This window comes from Petromyzon marinus, chromosome 15 (assembly GCF_048934315.1).
Source record: "Petromyzon marinus isolate PM22_M1 ecotype Great Lakes invasive population chromosome 15, UKy_Petmar_22M1.pri1.0, whole genome shotgun sequence".
In the NCBI taxonomy this organism is placed as follows: domain Eukaryota; kingdom Metazoa; phylum Chordata; class Hyperoartia; order Petromyzontiformes; family Petromyzontidae; genus Petromyzon; species Petromyzon marinus.
Genome location: NC_133681.1, coordinates 4,069,406 through 4,089,960, shown reverse-complemented (window position 1 = coordinate 4,089,960; position 20,555 = coordinate 4,069,406). Strand labels below are relative to the sequence as shown.

Below are 20,555 nucleotides of genomic sequence, written 5' to 3'. Positions count from 1 at the left end.
AAAATACTCGAAACGCATGATTCTAAATGTGAAGGTAAAAACCGGAGGTCCCGGAGAAAAATCCACGCTACCACGAGGAGAGAGGCACGCAAACCCAAGATATGCAGGCGTAGGGGTCTACGGAATCGAACCTACGACTTCCTGTATTCCAGGCGAGGTAGTTAACATCTCGCCACCGCCCCCACACATCTCCACGCAGCTCATGATGACGGATGCATTCAACGTTCCGGATAGGCCAGGGCAGCGTGGAGCGGTGGCGCAGTGGTCAGCGCGCCTGCGCTATGAACCGAGAAACCGGACTCGGATTCATTCCGGGCCAGGGCCAACATCAGTGGCTGAAATCTGAACCGGTTTCTGAGCACCCTCATCCCTATTTCTTTGCCAACCGGCACTGACCAGAGTGATGAAGTATGGTCAAACAACCCCCCCCCCCATTGGACCTTCAACAAGCAGTAGAATAGTCCTTAAGTTTAAATGGTATGATAACCTATCTTGATGAGAACCTATCTTGATGAGAACCTCCAAAACACTTGAACACCAACCACGAACTCATTTTTTTGGGTTCGATCATTAGCAGTGACGTGGCAAGTGGTGGCAAGTGGTCGTCGAGGCTGTTTGACCATACTTCACCATGCTGGTCAGTAGAGATTGGTGGATGGGGGGGGGGGAATTAAGGTTAAGAAATCACTCGTCACGTTTTAGCCATGGCCCGGATTCGAACTCTGGTAATCGGATTGTAATTCATAGTTTAGTGGGCTCATCATTGCACCACCATTCCTACCACGATGATATGACCTCTTGGCATCGTACACACGTCACTTTGTGACGTTTTAAAGTGTGTCGAAGTTGAACGTAATAATGCCGTGGTGTGCAACTTCTTATCCCCTGAACCTGGCGGCCCAAGTTCAATTCCAGACCATGCGGCTACCATTCGGCAGCGGGTGAATCCGCTGCCAACACACCGTGACTAGCCTGGATAAGCCTGAGAGGGCCTTCATCAAGCAGTGGATTGACAATGGGGGTGGGGGGAGTGAAAATGGTACGGTTGCCGTATTCTCCGTATTATAAGACGCTCCTGAAAGTAACGTGTTGTGTCGGTTTGCAATAAAGTTATAGAAGCCTGATCTCTCTCTCACGCACACCTTCTGGATTATAAGACGCACTCCCCCCCCCCCCCCCATGTTTCTTTTCAGAGGGAACATGCGTCTTATAATCGTAATATTGTCGAGATCCGCGTCACACGCAGAGCTAACTTGTACACAAACACGGGCGGCATACGGCAGATGGCAAACACATCTAACTTAATTAAACTAAATGTGATGGAATAAACTGCGTCTGTTCAGTTTACACCACCCCCTCCTCCTCCCTGAATTATTCCACATTTTGACTGTACACATTTTGTTCTCATCAAGACAGAGCGTTTATGGGAATTCAGGGTCCGATTTACCACGGTCCGATTTACGACGGGGCTTCCAGTCACTCGTGTCGTAAAAGTGGGTCCCGCCTATACAATTCACTTTAGAGAAAAGTGTCCTTCGCTAAAATGTTCACATTGGGGCCACTTTCGCCGATAAGACATCGACAGTGTCGAGGGCCGCCACACCATTTGAAACCATTGGGGGTTTGACAGCAGCACGATGATGGGGGTTGTTGTCACGTGTTGTGTATTGTTGGGTGGCCGCACTAAAGGCCACCAGGGGCCTCCAGTGGCCGGCGGGGCCTTGCAACGAAGGACGCTGCTTTGAGAGCGCGAAGAACCGAATAAAAAGTAAACTCGGTTTTTTTCTTCTTCTCAAAAACAAAAAAAAGACGGCTGCCCGCAATGGGAGAGCCAAAGAGCCGCAAGGGGGCAGCCAAAGAGCCGCAAGGGGGCAGCGAAAGAGCCGCAATGGGAAAGTCAAAGAGCCGCAAGGGGGCAGCCAAAGAGCCGCAAGGGGGCAGCGAAAGAGCCGCAAGGAGGCAGTTAAAGAGCCTCAAGGGGGCAGCGAAAGAGCCGCAAGGAGGCAGTTAAAGAGCCGCAATGGGAAAGTCAAAGAGCCACAAGGGGGCAATCAAAGATCCGCAAGGGGACAGCCAAAGACCCGCAATGGGACAGCCGAAGAGTCACAAGGGGCAACCAAAGACCCGCAATGGGACAGTCAAAGAGTCACAAGGGGCAGCCAAAGACCCGCAATGGGACAGCCAAAGACCCGCAATGGGACAGCCAAAGACCCGCAATGGGACAGTCAAAGAGCCGCCAGGGGGCAGTCAAAGAGCCGCAAGGGGGCAGTCAAAGAGCCGAAGGTTTGACGACTCAGCGCTCCAGTTGAAAATCCCTGGGATATGTAGGGGAGGGGGGGTGAGGGGTCTAAGTAAGTAATTAAGCTTTTTTCACGTCGACATAATCGCCAGCGCGCAGTGGGAGGAGACTTTGAGGGAGGAGGACATCGTCCCTGCCCAATGACGCCAGGGATGAATGAGCCACGCACACGCGGGCGTTTCACAGCAGTGGGAGGCGAGCGGAGCGCTTCCGCCTTCTCAGGCGACTTGCAGCAAAACCTCCCTCCCCAGCCACACAAAACCCACTACCAGCACCAAGGAAATCCCGAGTACGGCGGCCGTCTAAGACGAACTGCTGCACCAACCAGGGCTGGGGCAGTGAGACGTGGAGACGGTGGTGGTGGTTGTCTGGCCGCGTGACTGAGTTGGGATTTCGAGGAGTCGGCGTTTTGATCTCGGGGTAAGTGCGCGCGTGTGCCACAGTCCCGGCCTTCACGGAGGTGCTCGTCAACAGCACTTGCCCCAATAGCCTGTTAGAGGCTATACGGCGGGGGGAGGCATCTTTGTCTTTTTGTACCGTGCTCAACTTGGTGAGGGTGGTGGTGGTGCATCGGCCACTCGTCTCGGTCGGTCGATCCCATGCATGGCACCGCCTGCTGGGTCTGACCCGTGACCTCCTGCCAGCAAGGCGTTTAACACTTCACGTGGCCTTAACGTGCACCTAGCCTGGCACGAGCGCCGTAGGGACGTCACCGCCACTTAGTGGCGAATGGAGGTTGTTGTTGGTGTGTGTGGGGTCGCGGTTAGCTGCGCTACGAACCTGCAGACCCGGGTTCGATTCTCGCTCACGGCCAACACCTGTGTGACGATTATCTAAACCGGTCCTGGGGCCCTCCCCTAGGTCGACTCAGCCTCGAATGAGTACCTGGTGCGGTGTGTAAACATCGCCACTGGGAAGACAAAGGCGGTCGCGCGTGGTGCTGGCCACCCACCCCCTCGCGTGTGCCACAGTGCCGGCCTTCATAGACGCTCGCTTAACAGCACTTGCCCCTGGAGTAAGTTAAGGCTATACGGGGGGTCTTTGTATTGTAGTCGAGTTCGTGGCGAGCAGTGCTGTTGTGGATAGCACCAAGTCGATTCGAAGTTGTGTGAGGTCGCCCACAGCAAACGGCATCATCAACGCTGCTGTCATCATCATCATCGTGCGTCATGGACTATCTACTGCTGGATGAAGCGCTCTTGCCTCTCTCGTCAAGGCTGTCGACCTGTGGCTCTCGCTATCCACTTGCCTCGCTACCCACTTATCCCGTGTTGCACTTCGTCTCGCTACTTGCGCAGGAGCCGATGTCATCCATTCTCTCTCTACGCTGGTCGTCCTTCCCTTACCGGCGTCTTTCTCTCCTTTCCCTCTGCTTGCCCCACGTACAGCCGCTAGTACTCGGCCACCAGCAACTCCATCCCCTTAAAAGCCACCGATGTGAATCCTGCCCAGCCCACTACTCACTGTCCAAGTCAATATACACCAAGGCCGTAATTATAATTTATATTGGGGGGGGGGACACATCCCCACCAATATTCAAATATGCTCAAAATGTCCCCCCCCCCCCCAATATATTGCTATAAAATAGATTTCTGTTGATATGATTGCGGTTATGGTTGTACTTTATTAATCCCTAATCTCTGCCATTACATACAATGAAACAAGAAAAGGTAAAAAATAAAAAACAGAGCATTTTTTTATTAAATGTAATACAATACACTCTTTGGCATTATTGTAAAAAATAAATACAAATTCCATCCCATGTGTTAGTGAATTCTTTAATATTTTAGGCAGGAAATTTGTTTTCAAATTTAGATTTTTTTTCTGGGGGGGGGGACCCCAGACCCCCTGGAAGATTTGGTCCCCCCTAATGTTGACTCCATGGCTACGGCCTTGCATTACACTCCAGCCTCCAGGGTGGTCCAGATACCTTGTGGACCCTCGTTTAATTCTTTAAAACTTAATATTTTTTGGAGACCAAAGGGACCTGTAATTTTATGTAAGAAATTTTATTTAATTAAGTAGCCTAATTAATTGTTGTAAAATCGTTCGCAAAAATACTTTCGGACATCTTTTCATAGAGTTATTTTATTTCTTGGTTCGTGATCTTTCATGAGCCCCGTACCTCTCACTACAAAGCCGTTCTTCAATTGTACATTGAGTCGTATCAGTCATCTGAAATCAATCAATAAGGTTGATCTCAAACATGAATCAATAATCAAAGGAAACAAAATCTTAATTGGGGGGGGGGGGGGGGGGGTCACAGGACAGCTGGACCACCCTGTAAAGTTCCGTCTCTTATTTTCCTGACTTCTGTGATCCACGGGCCATCATGTCTCGTAACTCTTAGTGCGCTTCTAATTCCAACACTTCTGCTGTTTTGTTTTCCCCATTTGTCTTGTTTATCAGTGTCCACGTTTACGAACCATGTTGTAACGGGGCCATCCATTTAGTCCGTACACATGGAGGGGGGGGCTTAACCCAAATGCGTACGCTTGCCTTTTGGGGGTCTACTGACAATATACGCATAGGAAACGGGGGGGGGGGCGGGGGGTGAAGCCTCGATAATAATAATTTGTCTACATTGGCCTTCAAATGAGTTAGATAGTCCGGCGGTGGACTCTCTGCTTGCTTAAACACGTTAATATTATTAATCCTTGATCGTTTCTGCGTGGATCACATATCGGCCGTTCTATAGGATTCGGGGGGGGGGTGGCGTCAGGCGTACGTACGCAGGTGGGGGGGGGGGTAAAAAGTCCGCGTGCGTACAGGGAGGGGGGGGGGTCAAGTTTTGACAGATTTTTGCGTACCTAATAAATGGATGGTCCCTAAAACATTACTCTGTGCATCTTGGTATGTTGATTTTGATTATCAGTTCATTTTCCAAAATTACTCCGGCCTGCTATGTTTCGTCTCATTCAAACATTTTAATCCCTGTTCTGCCTTCAGTAATTGCCACAGATATACATAACGGGAGTTCCACAGCTGCCAAAATTCCCATGGTTACTCTCCCATCTAAATCACAATTTAATGCTAATCTTATTAATTAATTCCAATAATTCAAACTTGCTATTGCTTGTGAGAGATATCCTTGTCTGTTTACATATTGGCGCAATATTCGACCAACATCTGAAGCTCTATCCTGGTCTCTTGAGTTCTCAACCTGGTTAAACAAATAAACTTAACGTTTTCCAAAACAGAGTTAGTCAGTGTGAGTGAATGTGAGTGAGTGTCGGAGTGAGTGTGAGGGTGAGTGTGTGTGGGGAGCAGTAGTGTAGCGGTTAGCGCGCTGCGCTACAAACCTGGCGACCCGGGTTCGATTTCCGCTCACGGCAAACAGCAGTGACGATTATCTGAACCGGTCCTGGGCCTCCCCTAGGTCGAATCAGCCTCAAATGAGTACCTGGTGCAGTGTGTAAACATCGCCACTAGGGAGACAAAGGCGGCCGAGCGTGGTGTTGGCCATCCACCCCCTCGTGTGCCGTGCCGGCCTTTATAGGTGCTCGCTAACAGCACTTGCCCCTACAGTTTGTTAAGGCTATACGGGGAATCTTTGTCTTTATCTTCGTGAGTGTCAGTGAGTGTGTTATCTCAATATAATTATAAGCATGTACCTCTCCGTGTCTCTTCATTTTAAGTTGTTGCTCCATGTATCTTGTCATCATCATAGCTGACAGTATGCACAGATTTAAAACTGTTTCAAGAACATTCATTTGCTCCTCAACTGCCATTACATTTGCTGAACACATTTTTACGAATGTTCTGAAAAAGTTTTAAGACCCAGTGAGACTATCATGGCATAGATGATTATAAATTGAATGCTGCCGTGGTGTGACAGTTAGGACACAGAACTTGCAATTGCCTTGTCTGCGTTCACCCAGTAGTATAATTGGGAACACCGTAGTTCGTTTATCAGGAGGTCGTGTGCACTGCAGTGAAGTGTGAGTACTTCCACATCTTCAAGGACATCTGGCCAACATCGCAGAGTAGTCCAAAATACCCGATGGAGGGGCTAACTTAATCTCCCTTTGGTGAGACCCAACCACCAGCAGTGGTTTCGAGCAAGCAATTGCAAGGCCTGCACCTTTTCCTTTTACACTGCAAATAATTTTTCATTGCGAGATTCATTTTGCCGTCCTGTCTCTCGTTCACCCCTTCATTCCAGCAGCAGCAACAGCAGCGGCCATGAATTTCCTGCTCGAGACCTTGATGGTGATGGTCCTGAGCGTCGTCTACTGGCTCGAGTGTCTCTTCCGCTGCGTCGTGCCCCCGCGCCGCAAGAGCGTGGCTGGCCAGGTGGTGCTGGTGACGGGCGCCGGCAGCGGCCTCGGCCGCCTCGTGGCGCTCAGCCTCGCCCGCCTGGGCGCCACCCTCGTCATCTGGGACGTCAACCGCGCCGCCAACGAGGAGACGGCGCAGCTCATCCGTGAGGAAGGGGACGGCGTGGAGGGCAACGGGAGGAAGCCGAGCGTCCACGCCTACTCGGTGGACTGCAGCCGCAGGGACGACGTGTACAGGGTGGCCGACCTGGTGGGTTCTGTCGCGGTTGCCGCTGTCTTCAGTCTTGAACGAAGTTTGTGGGGCGGTGGCGTGGCCCCAGGGGATGGCACGGGTTGCCGCTTGTTGCAGATGTTCGCGGTTCAAGACCAGCGGCCGCCCTGGTTGATACTGCGGTCGTATTGACCGTAAGATCGTACGCGCTGACTGATTCACAGTAGCTGAATTAAATATCATCATCATCATCATCATCGTCGCGATCCATGGGCAAATAGCCCCGTAGGTGTCCAACTGCACATTTCGTCATTTTCTTTGGTTCTTTCGGTAAAGTCACGTAGAATGAGAATAAAATAATAAAATAAAACAATACAATTCTCACGACGTTTCGGCCACAACACAAGTGGCCTTCTTCAGGTGAAAGGGACAGACCTGTTGGGACGACAGAGCTTCAATAAACGCTGTTAAGATTCGTAGCGCCCTTTTAAGCTGGTTGAGCGAAAGTCAGGCACCCAAGCAGTAGAATTTAGCATTGAAAAAGGTTGAGGGATTAGCTTGTGACTGGTCACAGAAATGGCTATGTAAATTCAAAGCCTACACATCCACAGAGGCACCCAGCACAAATCAAACAATCGAATTTAGCATTGAAATAGCTAAAGGGGGATTAGCTTGTGACTGGTCACAGAAATAGCTATGTTAAAGTTGAAGCCTACACATCCACAGAGGAACCTAGTACTGGTCACAGAAGTAGCTTTGTTAAAGTCAAGGCTTGCACATCCACAGAGGTACCTCGTACGTGGACGCCAATGGGTGATGCATTCTACGTGACTTTACCGAAAGAACCAAAGAAGATGAATCCTTGCAGTCACGAAAGCTTTAAATCGAAATTTCGTCATTTGTATCCACTTTCCTCTGTCTTGTGCCAATCTGCTCAAGTAGTGGCTGTATCTTTCTGGCACCAGTCTCTTATGTCGTCGTCAAAGCCATTCTCTGTTCGGTCTTCCTCTCTTTTCGGTTCCTTCCATTTTTCCGAATAACATACTTCAAGGGTGTCGATACTTCAGCCGTAAAGAAAAAAAAACGAAGTGGCCCAATGCACACGTGACATCATTTAAAGAAGCCGTGACGTATTTCGAAAAAGAGTAGGCGTCATGGTTCGCAAACGCCAAATTTGTTAAGTTACTCGTGCCAAAACTCACACGTTGCACGAGGTGTGAGATTCCATTCCTGATGGTAAAAGCGCCACTGCTCATTATAGTGAAGGCTTTAATTCGGTTTCGAATGTGAAACCCACCACCGCTTTTTTGAAAGCTTCCTGTAAACATTGTTGCGTGCACTTAGTAAGTAAAATTATATTAATAGATAACACGCTACACAACCTGAGTCCCCAACAAACAAACAAATCAATGAAGGTTACTTGGCCTGTTGGCCTGGAATAATGTTTTAGTTGTCATATGCAGGCAACCCACCAGAATATCTATAATCCAGCAAACGCTGGACCAGTTTCAACCGTCGTGAGTTGCATCAATAGAATTTGTCCCAGGTTAAGAAATCCACCGCAGAAGAGGAGAGATCCTGACTTTCTGATTCCAAGTGAAGCACTGACCCCAACCGGCTGGATATTTAATACATTAAGTAGATCAGTTGCTTGATGACGATTGCTTGTTTTGCAATCGAAACGTCGTATTCTATTATTTTATTTATTTTCTTTCTACGTGACTTTACCGAAAGAACCAAAGAGTAATTCCTGCAGTCATGAAAGCTTCAAATCAAATTAAATAAATCTCCACAAAGAAAATACATTTCGTCAGTTTTTCTTTCGTCAGCCTTCTAGTTATCATTTATTTTAACCACAAACATTTGTTTAAGCAAGCACACCCTGGGACCGTGTTTCAAACTTATAGGTCTCATCAGTAAAGTTAGTCTTGTTAAACAAATCCTACTCATCTTCTTTGGTTCTTTCGGTAAAGTCACGTAGAATGAGAACAAAATAATAAAATAACACAATAAAATTCTCACGACGTTTCGTCCCGACAGTTCTGTACCTTTCACCTGAAGACAGCCGCTTGCGTTGTGGCCGAAACGTCGTGAGAATTTTATTGTGTTATTTTATTATTTTATTCTCATTCTACGTGACTTTACCGAAAGAACCAAAGAAGACGAATCCTTGCAGTCACGAAAGCTTCAAATCGAAATCCTACTCATTTGCCAGATTCTGGGTAATTTATAGAAGAGCAAGCTCTCTGCAATGAGTTCCTGGGTTAAAATTAATACTGAATTACGAGCTCGGTTGTCCAATTCGCTTTGAGAAAGTGGCATTTCCACTACTCATCCAATGCCAGTGACAGGTGAGCGACGGACGTCCCAGTGACGTGCGTGTGAAGGTGGTGCGGGTGCAACGTTAATTGGCGAAGCGGCAGCGTAGCGGGTTAGTGCTACGCTGCGCTACGAACTCGGCCACCCGAGTTCGATTCCCGCTCACGGCCAGCACCGGTGACGATTATCTGAACCGGTCTTGGGCCTCCCCTAGGTTGACTCGGCCTCAAATGAGTACCTGGTGGAGTGTGTTAAAACATCGCCACTGGGGAGACAAAGGCGGTCGGTTCTGGTGTTGGCCACCCACCCTCTCGCGTGCCGTACCGTGCTTCATAGGTGCTACTCGCTAACAGCACTTGCCCTAACAGTCGGTTAAGGCTATATGGGGCATCTTTGTATTTTTGGTACAACGTTAATTAGTGAAGCGTGACTTCCAACTTGAGAAGGTGTCGTGTAAGACAGGTGATGATACGTATTATAGTGCGAAACGTGTGCCAGGTGTCATTTTTTTTTCATTGTTAGCAGATTCCCCAATTAAATAATGTCTTTAAAATGTGCGATTTGTGCCGCAAGTCGTTCGTGGTAATTAAGGAGAAGTCTACGCCACGTCTTGTCATGCATTAGGAACTATCTGCTGCATCTGAGCCGTATGGTTTGCGTAACCTGTGACATTGTCGTGAAATGAGTCAGTAAATCCATAGTACACTTAGGTGGCCTCGGACGTTTAAGAAATGAACACCATAACGCTTCACTTGTTTCATTAGGCTTTAAATCTATCTTCATCAAAGTGCAATGAAATGCTGCATTTGTCAACAAAGTAATGAAGACAGAGACCCCATTTTGGACTTTGCCATGTGTCCAGTTACACACACAAAATGTTGATAAGGGTGTTTGTCCTTCAGTCTATCGCGATATCTAGAGGGGTTCAAACCTGAGACCTTTGTTCTCGGAGGCTCCTCTGTTGGACTTTGTCTCCCGCAAACCTCTGACGCCTTCGCGATTTGGCCTCCATCCATCCCTGTCAACATTCCGAGTAGCAAACAGGGGATGCTTAGCTTTGGGAGCACCGTTAACCGGTTTTGCCTGTGCCACTTTAGTACTAGTTGGAGTAGTTCTTGTGTGGGCAACAGACAGTTTGCAGGACTGCATTCCCCCCTCCCCCCCCCCCCCCCCCGGAGCCCCATGGTTTATCCGTTGTGTTGTCTGCAAAACTTGCTGCGATCAATCCAAAATCGCAATCTACACGAAGGGCCCATTGTAGTACGTAACAGCAAAGGCCGGAAAAGCAAAACGTTTCAAACGACGTGCACACAAAAAACGTTCACAAAAGAACTCGGCCTTTGTGTACGAGGCTGGCGACTGTTGGGTTGTTGCGCCGTGCACAAAGGCCGAGCACTTTATGTACCTGCTGTGGTTTAAATTGCAAAGGTGGCGTCTGTTCACACTGCCGGTTGCCTTGTGCGTTGCCACACATAATGCACCAATGGGTACATTTGAAGTATGCGTGGTGTACGTATGTTACTTGAACTTATTTTGCACCGTACGTAGCCAACCGTGCTAACTGGAAGCGAGAGTTTGTGAACATCTATAAAACATAACCTCTGGTTGTTTTTAGCACAGGTTTACAGACCTCTTTAGTGCAGCGCAGTGGGTGGCACGCCGCACGATGAACCTTCGTTTGCCAAGTTTGATTAATTATTGTCCATGAATAACATTCGTGTGGCATGACAACTGAATTGGCTCTGGATGTGCGACTGTCACGTATAACAGATGTTATAGGCTTCTACGGGGGTTCAAAATCCATTGTTGTACGGCCTACGCTTCCGCGTCTATGCCCCCCACCTGTGCTGACCCGCAATGACCCGCATGGTCAAGTAAGGTCAAATGACCCCTATATGACCTCCGAGGTTTGTGGTAGCTCACGCACTTATTGCTCTTTGCCGGACAATGCTGACCGACTACACTGTAGTGTTTACCTAGTGCACCAATGATTTACAAAGGGCACGAAGGGCAATTCCCTAGCGTGCCTACGAGGCACAAGCTGTAACGCAAAGGGCGACGACTTCCCTCCATCCCCTTGCAATGTGCTTTTTTTTTTACAATGGCAGCAGGAATAATAACTCCCCAGCAGATTAATAAATGACTGAGGCAATGGGATGTTGTCTTGTGGGAACGGCAGTAGGAGGACGGGAAGGTGTTTGTTTTGGCGCAGTTCCCATTCTACACTCACAGTCACTCGCCGAAGCGGTTAGTGCATTGCACCTTGTGACCTGGGTTCGATCCCCACACTCGTGGCTGACATCAGTGGCGAGGAATATCTGAATCGGCAACACGTACTCGCCGTCATGGTGAAGTTTGGTGAAACGACACGGTGTGGGGATTCGTCTACAAGCATGGTCCGATGCATTTGCAACAGGCATAAGGATAGCTATTGCAAGTATGTATGTTCAACTTATTTCGCACCGTACGTAGCCAACCGTGCTAATCCGAGGTGTGGGATAGAGCATCCAATCGGTTAATGGCCAACGGAACTATGCGCTTTTAATTCAAGATTGTAAAACTAATTTCTCTGGAACCGCTTTTTGTGTTTAGTTTGTGCGATTAGCACGGTTGCCGAAAGAAGTTCAGCGTACGTGCGCACATACGCGTGCCGATTTATTTTACACGTGCGTGTTTAAAACTGGCTGGCGGAAGGGCGCGGGGGGTAACATGCGAGCGCGACCTCCCGACAGGTGATGCGAGACGTCGGAGACATCGACATCCTCGTCAACAACGCCGGCATCGTGACCGGGCGCAAGTTCATCGATTCGCCCGATGAGCTCCTGCAGAAGACGATGGACGTCAACATCATGGCGCACTTCTGGGTGAGCAGAGGCGATTCTGTGCATTTCATCCACGCGTCCAGGAGAGGGAGCCAGATGTGAGCGAGAGAGAGAGAAACATTCGTCCAGTGCAGTGTGAAGCCTCATCATGGGATCTTTCTCGACAGTATCAAAATATAGGAATTGCTTTAGCCCTTTCTGGCAACAAAACAGTTGTTAAGATATTAAAACACCAAACTGAAACCTTTTACAAGGAAACATGTCTGTATTCTGACCACAAGTATACTCTCATAGTATACGCATTGTCTTTGAAACGTATTGGTCCACACCAGACGGCTTTCTTTAGAGCCTCGTCTCAGTGTTAGACCAGAGGACAACGCCAAAAGGCGAACAGCACAAAGACAATGCCACTATCAGGACATTGAGAGCTCGGAGTGAGCAGCTACATCATGGGACCTCCCTTTGCCAGTGTCCAAATAGAAGTTTTAAAATTTTGATTTAAAGCTTTCGTGACTGCAGGGATTCGTATTCTTGGTTCTTTCGGTAAAGTCACCATGTAGAAGGGAAACAATAAAATAATAAAAGAACACAAGAACATTTTCTTGTTGTGGTTTTCACACCTGATGATGATTGCTTGTGTTGCAGTCGAAACGTCGTGAGAATTGTATTGTTTTATATTTTTATTATTTTATTGTTTCCCTTCTACGTGACTTTACTGAAAGAACCAAGAATATAGAAGTTTCAAAGACAATGCGTATACTACCAGAGCGTGTTTTTTGTTTGCATGTTCACCACAAGTACCACGTGTGGTTAATGCAGACACGATTCCTTGCAGAAGGTTTCTGTTTGGTGCTTTAACAACTTAACGCTTCCTGTTTTATTGCCAGAAAAAGGTAAAACCAATTCTTGTAAAAGTGTAAACCTCACATGTCCAACGAGCTAACGTCCCTGGGGAAGAAAATAAAAGATTGACCGCGATGTATTGTTGAATGAAATGTAAAAAGCATCCTACACTGCACCTTTGTGGGTTCGGGTGGCCTTCACCCAGCAGTTTATTGACAAAGGGCTGCAAATGAATTATTATTAATATTATTAAGCTGTGCAACGAATCGCCCACTCCCTCACCTTGATTTTATTTTGCTCTTCTGGAGAAAGTATCACTTCTCTAATGGCCGCGGGAGTTACGTGATCCAATTGCATGGAACGTGTGAATCGGACACGCGCAAAAGTTCGATGGGTATGTCGTTGATGAATCGATGCATCCCCACGTGCTTTATGCAGCTATTCCTGTCTGTTACAAATGAACAGCACCACTTGTCAATGGCTGTAATATTTATCGTCCTCATTCTCTCATCATTGCCATCGTGATTTCTGCGTCACCCAGACCTACAAGGCGTTCTTGCCAGCTATGGTAGCCAACGACCACGGACACCTGGTGAGCATTGCCAGCTCGGCTGGACTCATCGGAGTGAATGGCCTCGCAGGTGAGGAGGATTCCTACACGAGTAGAGAGTACAGGGGGCGGTGGGGCCGGTGTGCTCGGAGGTGGCACCGATGAGGTCTTGGGTTTTCAATTCAGGTAACCCCCCCGGGGATTTAAACCGAATTCTAAAGTTGTTGAGAATTGATAGCCCCAGAACCAGCCACCAATGACTGAACAACGATAACAAACTATGCGCATAAATGTGCCTCTGCAGTTAATTGGGCTGAATTCCACCCCACACGAATAAACACAACGTGTCCGTTTTTTGCTGTTGTGCAACAGATTTTACTGTCAGTGGGAAAAGGGCTTTCCTCCCCCTACCATGTGGCTGAGAGGACAAGGGGTCGTTCTGTGATGTTCCGCTTCCACAGAACCATAAGGGTGGCACTCCTGTGCGGTAGGGCTGAACAGATGCTTCGTATCGTGACGCTGAGAGCGCGATCGGGATACAATTGGGTGAAAAGAAGAATAAAAGGACAGGATGTCCAGGTCAAATTGTCCTTAGGAGTGTGTGAGGACACAGCCATATGGGACAACACCGTCTGTACCCTCAACCTGCATCAGCGATATGGATTGCCCTTGGAGTATATGCCATTCACTGTCGATGATGAGAGTTCGTGATTTGGTGCTGCTCGTGAAATCCCGTGCAAACGAAGATTATAATCTAGCATATAACGCGCGATGAATTGTGTTTTTTTTCTCTCTCTCCTCACAATCGCAGTATAAACAAAAAAAATCTGAACCGAAATGCGCCTCTATTGAGTTTGGATTATTTTCCAAGAATTTCTTACGCGCGCTGTCGCGCGTGATTGTTGCTCCCTTCTCGGGTCACCCTATGAGAGGTGCATATCATGCGGAATTCCGAACGTCATGCTTTCTTTTTATACGCTCCGCTATCACTCGGCGGGGAGCCCGCAAAACCTGAGTTGGATTCCTAGCCGCGGAAACATGTGAAGTGACAAGTGATATCTGAACTGGCCTTTGGGTACTCTTTGGTTATTTCGGTAAAGTCACGTAGGTAGAAAAATGTAATAAAACAAAACTGGTTCAGCAGTTCCACTGCTGGATGATTTTTCCCGCCTGAGGACGACCGCTTGTGTTGCGATCGAAACGTCGTGATTTATTTTGTTTTGTTTTAGTTTTTTTCTACCCACGTGACTTTACCGAAGGAACCAAACAGTATGGATTCCTGCAGTCACGAAAGCTTAAAATCCAGATTGGCCTATGTGTATTCCCCACTCTTATCAGAGGGACGTGTTTTATAATGTACCGTGATGATGGAAAGCATAGGCAATGTGGAGTGCATGCTATATACTAAAGGAAAGAATGGGCCTGAGTTGAGGGCCGCAGCCGACATGGGGTGATGAAATCAGCTCCTGTCCAGGTGCTAGGTGCATTGTTATACCGCAGGACTTGAGCCAGATGGTAACGGCTTGAAGGGAGGCCTTCGTCTAGCTGTGAATTGGTCACCAATGGATGTTGGTGGTGTTTGTGTTGTGTTGACGGTGCGGCTTTGCTCCGTCGCCTAGATTACTGCGCCAGCAAGTTTGCTGCTGTGGGATTTGCTGAATCGGTGGCCCTGGAGATGTTGGCGCTGGGCAAATTCGGGGTCAAGACCACGATCGTGTGCCCGTACTTCATCAACACTGGGATGTTTAACGGCTGCGTCACAAAGTAAGCCCTGCGTGGCAGATGTTTCCCGCACGTGTGACCTTTCCGTATCACCTCAATTGCAATAAGTGGCTCCTTTCTCTTGAAAAATTGGTGCTCGTAAAATGGGGTGTGCACAATTGTTTGCTCGCGTTACTGCTGGTGGTAGGGCCTCCACACGAATTGAGGTCTGGGGAGGTCCTCAATGGGCGATTTTAGGCCTACTCTTCCATGCTGGGAAGATATGTTGGAAGAGGTGAGGGAGTACCCGCGGTTCGCCCCACCGCACGCAAATTACCAATCGACTTGATTGTGGCTTGGCCATTTATACTGCGGGGTGGACAGAGGCGGGGGTATTTAATGAACTTGCCCCGTTGCTTCGACTGCCGCGTCGATGTTATAATCACGCGCAAAACTAGGGGGAGTGGAGTATCTTCGTCGACCTCATGAATACTTAAGTGATGAGCAGAACGACGGAGAGAATATAAGTATTTTCGGTTGGAACTGCTGGATGTTAACTGCAACATTTCCTGATTTGTGCAAGCGCACCGTTGATGGTCGCGTGACGAGACTTGCGGCTCCTTCTCTCTTTCGCTCCGCCTATGCAGGTGGCCGCGGCTGATGCCCATCCTGGACCAGCACTACGCGTCAAACAAAATCGTCGATGCAATCCTGCGGGAACAGGTCCAGCTGGTCATGCCGCGCAGCATATACGGCATGATGGCCCTGAAGAAGTGAGTGGCGTGTTGGCGCGTGTTGACGTGTGTTGACGCGCGTGGGCAAACTCGCGAATCTCTTGGCATTTCCAAGGCCATGTTTCCCCACCGTTGTCATTAAACCTTGCTGCTGGCAGGCGGCGTTGAGCAACTTTCCCACTGTCGTTTTCGGGGTTTTGCCGCGCGAGGTCACCCTGGTGGCTCGGAGGTCAGACCACCAAGCTGGCACCTCTGAGATCCCTGCGTTTGAGTCTGGGCAGCTCCCCACGGTGGCGAGATGTTAACTCCCTCGCCTGGTATACAGGAAGTCGTAGGTTTGATCCCGCCGCCTTAATATTTGGAGTTTGCATGTACTCCCCACGGGATCGTGGGTTGTTTATACCGGTTCTTCCGGGTTTTTTCCTCCATATTTAGAATCAACATTCAGTCAGAGTATTTTCCATAATAGAGAAAACCAGAGTATTTTGTTGCTGTACATTTCCACTTGATAAGCCACTTCGTTGAGCTATAACCAGGCCGCTCCTGAAAAAGAGCTACATAACTCAGTGGGTCTTACCTGGTAAAATAAAAAAAATAGTTTAAATAGTTTTAAAGGAGGTTCTCATTTGCAGTGAGTTGACAACCCAGTCCCCAATGACTGCGCACATTTTTTTTTACATTTGGTTTACACCTAATATGTGTAAATTACAGTTTTGACTGCCGGTTCAGTTTGATGTGTCATGCGATAAACATTTTTCTCTGTAGTAGTGCAGGTGATAAAGTGCAATCCACTAATGTGTGGATAAGAGAGAACACGTGGAGGGATTTCAGAAGCGGTTCTGTGATATCTCCTTCTGCAGACAAATCTCTTAACACGGGGGGTGATGCCCTGTTTTCGAAGCGTTCCCAAATGGGACCCTTCATCTCATGACCAGAAACCGAGAGTGCAGTCGGGGTACAATCGTTTAGAAAAGACAAAAAGCCTAATTATATTATGCAAAAACGAATGTAAATTAAACACTCGGTGTTGGTTGAGATGGCTTTTCCCCCAATAATTGTGGCCCACTTGAATTTGTTTATTTTCCTTTTTGTGCAGCATCATTCCTGTGAAGTTGGGGGTTCTTCTCGGAAACTACTTTGGAGCATTCCACTTCATGGACCATTTTGTGGGAAGAAAAAATGACTGAGAAGGTGATAACCTTGAAGAACGGTATTTTAAAAGTACTGGGCCATAACGATTGTGATTTTCGTCAAGTGCAGTTTGATGAATGAAACATTTATTCCATTAATAAAACTAAATGGTCAAATCATGCTTATGCTGAGAGGTTAGTACTGTTTTTCCAAATAATACAGCTTTGAAAAGTGATGAATGTTTAAGAATAATTGTGAGCGTTGTGTCTTTATCTCCTGGACCCTTATGCCGTATTACGTGAAAGAAAATAATTGATTTGACTAAATCTTCTGATATAAAATGAAAGTAATTAAAGATGATTACTGTTTACTTTTAACTTCACACCCTATACTCAATCTCAAGAAGATTTTATTATTTTTTTCTCCCAATTTAGTATTTTTTTCCAATTCTTTTTTTTTTTTTTACAAAATCCACGAATTTTCACGTTACGTATTCACACCGTTCCGATAGCGCAGGGTTGTCGCGAAGACAAACGCTGTGTTTCACAGACACGGTCTGCAGTGTGGGGTTCCTCAAGTGGGGCGAAGCCGCTTGCCAGTTTCCAGACTCGGTAACTTGCGGGGGATTTTTTCTCCTTCTTCCACATTTAGGCAAATTTTGAATGTGACACTGGCCACACTTTGGCCTTCTCTTATTCAAACAACGTCAAGGGATCTTTAACGTCCACTGTAAAGCAGACGACGCTTATTTACGGTTCATACACCTGCAATGGTATTGGCCAAAGTTGTCGATAAGCAAGAGTTTGGCATCTCTTTAAACCTTGCGTCTTTCACGATGCTTGGGCCTTTCGTTGGAATGAACGTGGCCAAAGTGAACTCTGGCATGGTTAGTGTGTATATTGATTGGGTTACGGGTTAATTGCGCTTGTGAAAAAAAAGAACAGAGAATGGTATACCACCCTGATTCTTGTCTTTTATAAGCTCGCTGGTGCTCTTGTCGTTATCATTATTTTCTTTATACTCGTGATTGGTTAATTAAATGAATGCTAACAGGTTGTACACTTTATGTAATTAACACCCATTCTACATAAACGGCAGCAAAAAATATCCTCAACACCGATATAGTTGACACTGCCCTAAACAGAAAAATAAACATAACAGGCGACGCCCTCAGGCAATGGCTCTTATCCTCACCGCGCATCGAGAGGTCAGGTAAGCAACGAATAATATCAGCCGACTTAGTTTCATCTGGGCCACCCCTCCCCGCCACCACGCACTATTTACCTCGGATGTTGGAGAGTTGGCCTATGAGTGTCGTTCCTGTGTCAGTTCACGGTGTTGGCAAAGCCGGCGTTGGGTTCTGTGAGAATTTGTAATCGTCTCGCTGTTGGTGCGCCCGTGAATTCTGAATTTCGAACGCACCGCAAACTCGCTGTTTCTTACAGCTCGACTTCGCCTCTAGACTCTTCACCAGAAGTCAACATTACGTGGTCGTGCATGCTGAAACTCCGGGTGTCCACTAGAGGGCACCAGTGCACGCTTCAAATGCAGGAATTCGCTTTCAGTTGTTGGAATTAGTGCCCTGCCTGCAATAGTCGTGTGTATTTTATCGCAATTAACAGTTGAACATTTTTTTTCCCCGTTTAACGAAAATTCGTAATTATTTCCAGAGTTGCGCAAGTCTCACAATTCCTAACCCGCCGTCTTCATTCGTTTATTGTAATCGGTCACGATTCCGTTACAGGATCGTGGGATTGTGGAATTGTGGGGAGAGGGTTGGGGGGCCGTGCTGCGTAAACTCCTGGCATGGCGTTCCTTGAGAGATCGAGGGCCTATGGGGGGGGGGGGGGGGCGGGGAGTGGCCAACCTCATTGGCATTGAGGTGAATGGGGAATCTACCGGGCGATTCCTAAGCCCTTAAGGAATCCCATTTCAATGTTGGTTTCTCAGTCTCCTTCCAGATGTCTGGGATCTTCTTGGCTGATTAATTTGATGGACGAATCTTTTTTTTTTATATAGGATCCCATTAAATATCACTAATGGCGACACTAAGCCTCCATACTATTTTGTTGCCGGGTTGTGTGTCACCATTCGAATATTTACATTTCTATAAAGTCGTTGCGTAAAGTAACAAAAACAAATGCAGCTGAAATTCTGAAGCCTCTATTTTGAAGAAGAAAAAAAAGTGTCCATTTACTAACTTTTTAAAATGTCATGCCAGGTTCATGAAATGCTCTCTGGGTATTAAAATAAAGTGGTTCAGTTTACTTCATCGTGCTCTGGGTATGTGGTCATTGCTTCTGCGGTGTTTTAACATGTGTGCGTTTAACATGAGTGTGCAGTTCCACAGAAAATAACTTGATTTTGGGTATGGGTGTTGTGTGCTAATGCTGTTTAGTCATCACAGCACTGAGTGCCAAATGTGCCCATAAAGACGCATATACAAATATGACAATATCCTTGTGCAACGTTCTTTGAATGCTATTTTTATATCTATAGAAAACATTTAAGCTGCTTCTATCCATGTTCTATTTGCTTCGTGTCATGGAGTGAAGCATCCATTCGGATCTCTCACAGAGCAGTAAAAATCCTTGTATTATAAAGTGGCCTGCTGAGGCGGATATGACGGAGTTACCTCTGAGATAATTTCAAGTGATCACTGGTCCACACGCCCGTGAAGATGTCTGTCATACGCAGAGTTAGCATGCACACACATTTAATGTGGACTTTTTGATTGCAATCATTGGTGACTTGGCTAAGACCACCATCTCACTGTACTTGAGAAAGTGGAGTTATAATATGCGGCTGCCTAAACTTAACCCAGGACCTCATCTGTGCCAACGGAGTGGTCTGGTCTCCGAATCACCAAGCCTCCTCACTTTTGCACAACTCTAAACGATTACACGCTAATAGGGGGTCAATTTGTTTCGCGAAAGCGGCAATGCATTGACTGTCGATGAGTCTGTAACGGGGCAACGGTAACTCTCGCAAAGATACCCCGATGGAGAACGTTTTTGTGTTAAGCTGTGTCGCAATTCGGGACTCGCCCTTAAAAAAACTGAGCAAAATGATTAGAGGGTTATCCTAAACTTGGTGATGAAAAATAAAGCAGTGCCACAGTGATGTCGCCATTATACGAAACGTCATCTCGTACGGTTGGCAACGTAACGTTATTACCGCTAACTTATTAAACATACTCTTAGTTTTTATTCGGTAAAGTCACGTAGATAAAACAAAATCAAAATAAAAGAAAACAACTAAATCAAATCACGACGTTTCGGAGGCAACACAAGCTTCCGTCTTCAGGTGGAACAGTCACAGCAAGATCGCTGCATCAAGTGGTGAGCTCTGAGACACTCGAGCTTATATACAGGTTAATGTGGGGGGGAGGAGCCAAGCAGGGAGCGAGGTTAAGGTGGGGGGGGAGGAGCCAAGGGAGGAGCGAGGTTAAGGTGGGGGGGAGGAGCCAAGCAGGGAGCCACGACGGCGTGCGGGGCTCAGGTTAAGGTGGGGGGGAGGAGCCAAGCAGAGAGCCACGACGGCGTGCGGGGCTCAGGTTAAGGTGTGGGGGAGGAGCCAAGCAGGGAGCCACGACGGCGTGCGGGGCTCAGGTTAAGGTGGGGGGGAGGAGCCAAGCGGGGAGCCACGACGGCGTGCGGGGCTCA

The 20,555-nt window shown here is 47.5% G+C and overlaps 1 protein-coding gene across 2 annotated transcripts; it reads left to right on the top strand.

Annotated features, from left to right (window-relative positions):
* Positions 1 to 2,350: 2,350 nt before the first annotated feature.
* Positions 2,351 to 19,162, top strand: SDR16C5 (short chain dehydrogenase/reductase family 16C member 5). 2 transcript variants are annotated; one of them, XM_032954687.2, is made up of 7 exons: positions 2,351 to 2,719; positions 6,468 to 6,829; positions 11,842 to 11,973; positions 13,316 to 13,415; positions 14,944 to 15,088; positions 15,673 to 15,798; positions 16,856 to 19,162. In XM_032954687.2, exons 2-7 carry the CDS (start codon positions 6,485 to 6,487, stop codon positions 16,944 to 16,946), a joined length of 939 nt encoding a protein of 312 aa, XP_032810578.1. In that variant the 5' UTR covers positions 2,351 to 2,719; positions 6,468 to 6,484; the 3' UTR covers positions 16,947 to 19,162. The 2 variants fall into 2 exon arrangements, with proteins under 2 accessions (XP_032810578.1, XP_032810577.1); XM_032954686.2 differs by having other exon boundaries at positions 6,465 to 6,829.
* The last annotated feature ends 1,393 nt before the right edge of the window (positions 19,163 to 20,555 follow it).

Bases quoted from the DNA above. Each gene is read 5' to 3' on its own strand.
- SDR16C5 (XM_032954687.2), top strand. From the start codon at position 6,485: ATGAATTTCCTGCTCGAGACCTTGATGGTGATGGTCCTGAGCGTCGTC. The intron at 13,416-14,943 runs GTGAGGAGGATT...TCCGTCGCCTAG, and splicing joins CGGAGTGAATGGCCTCGCAG to ATTACTGCGCCAGCAAGTTT. The intron at 15,799-16,855 runs GTGAGTGGCGTG...CTTTTTGTGCAG, and splicing joins GGCATGATGGCCCTGAAGAA to CATCATTCCTGTGAAGTTGG.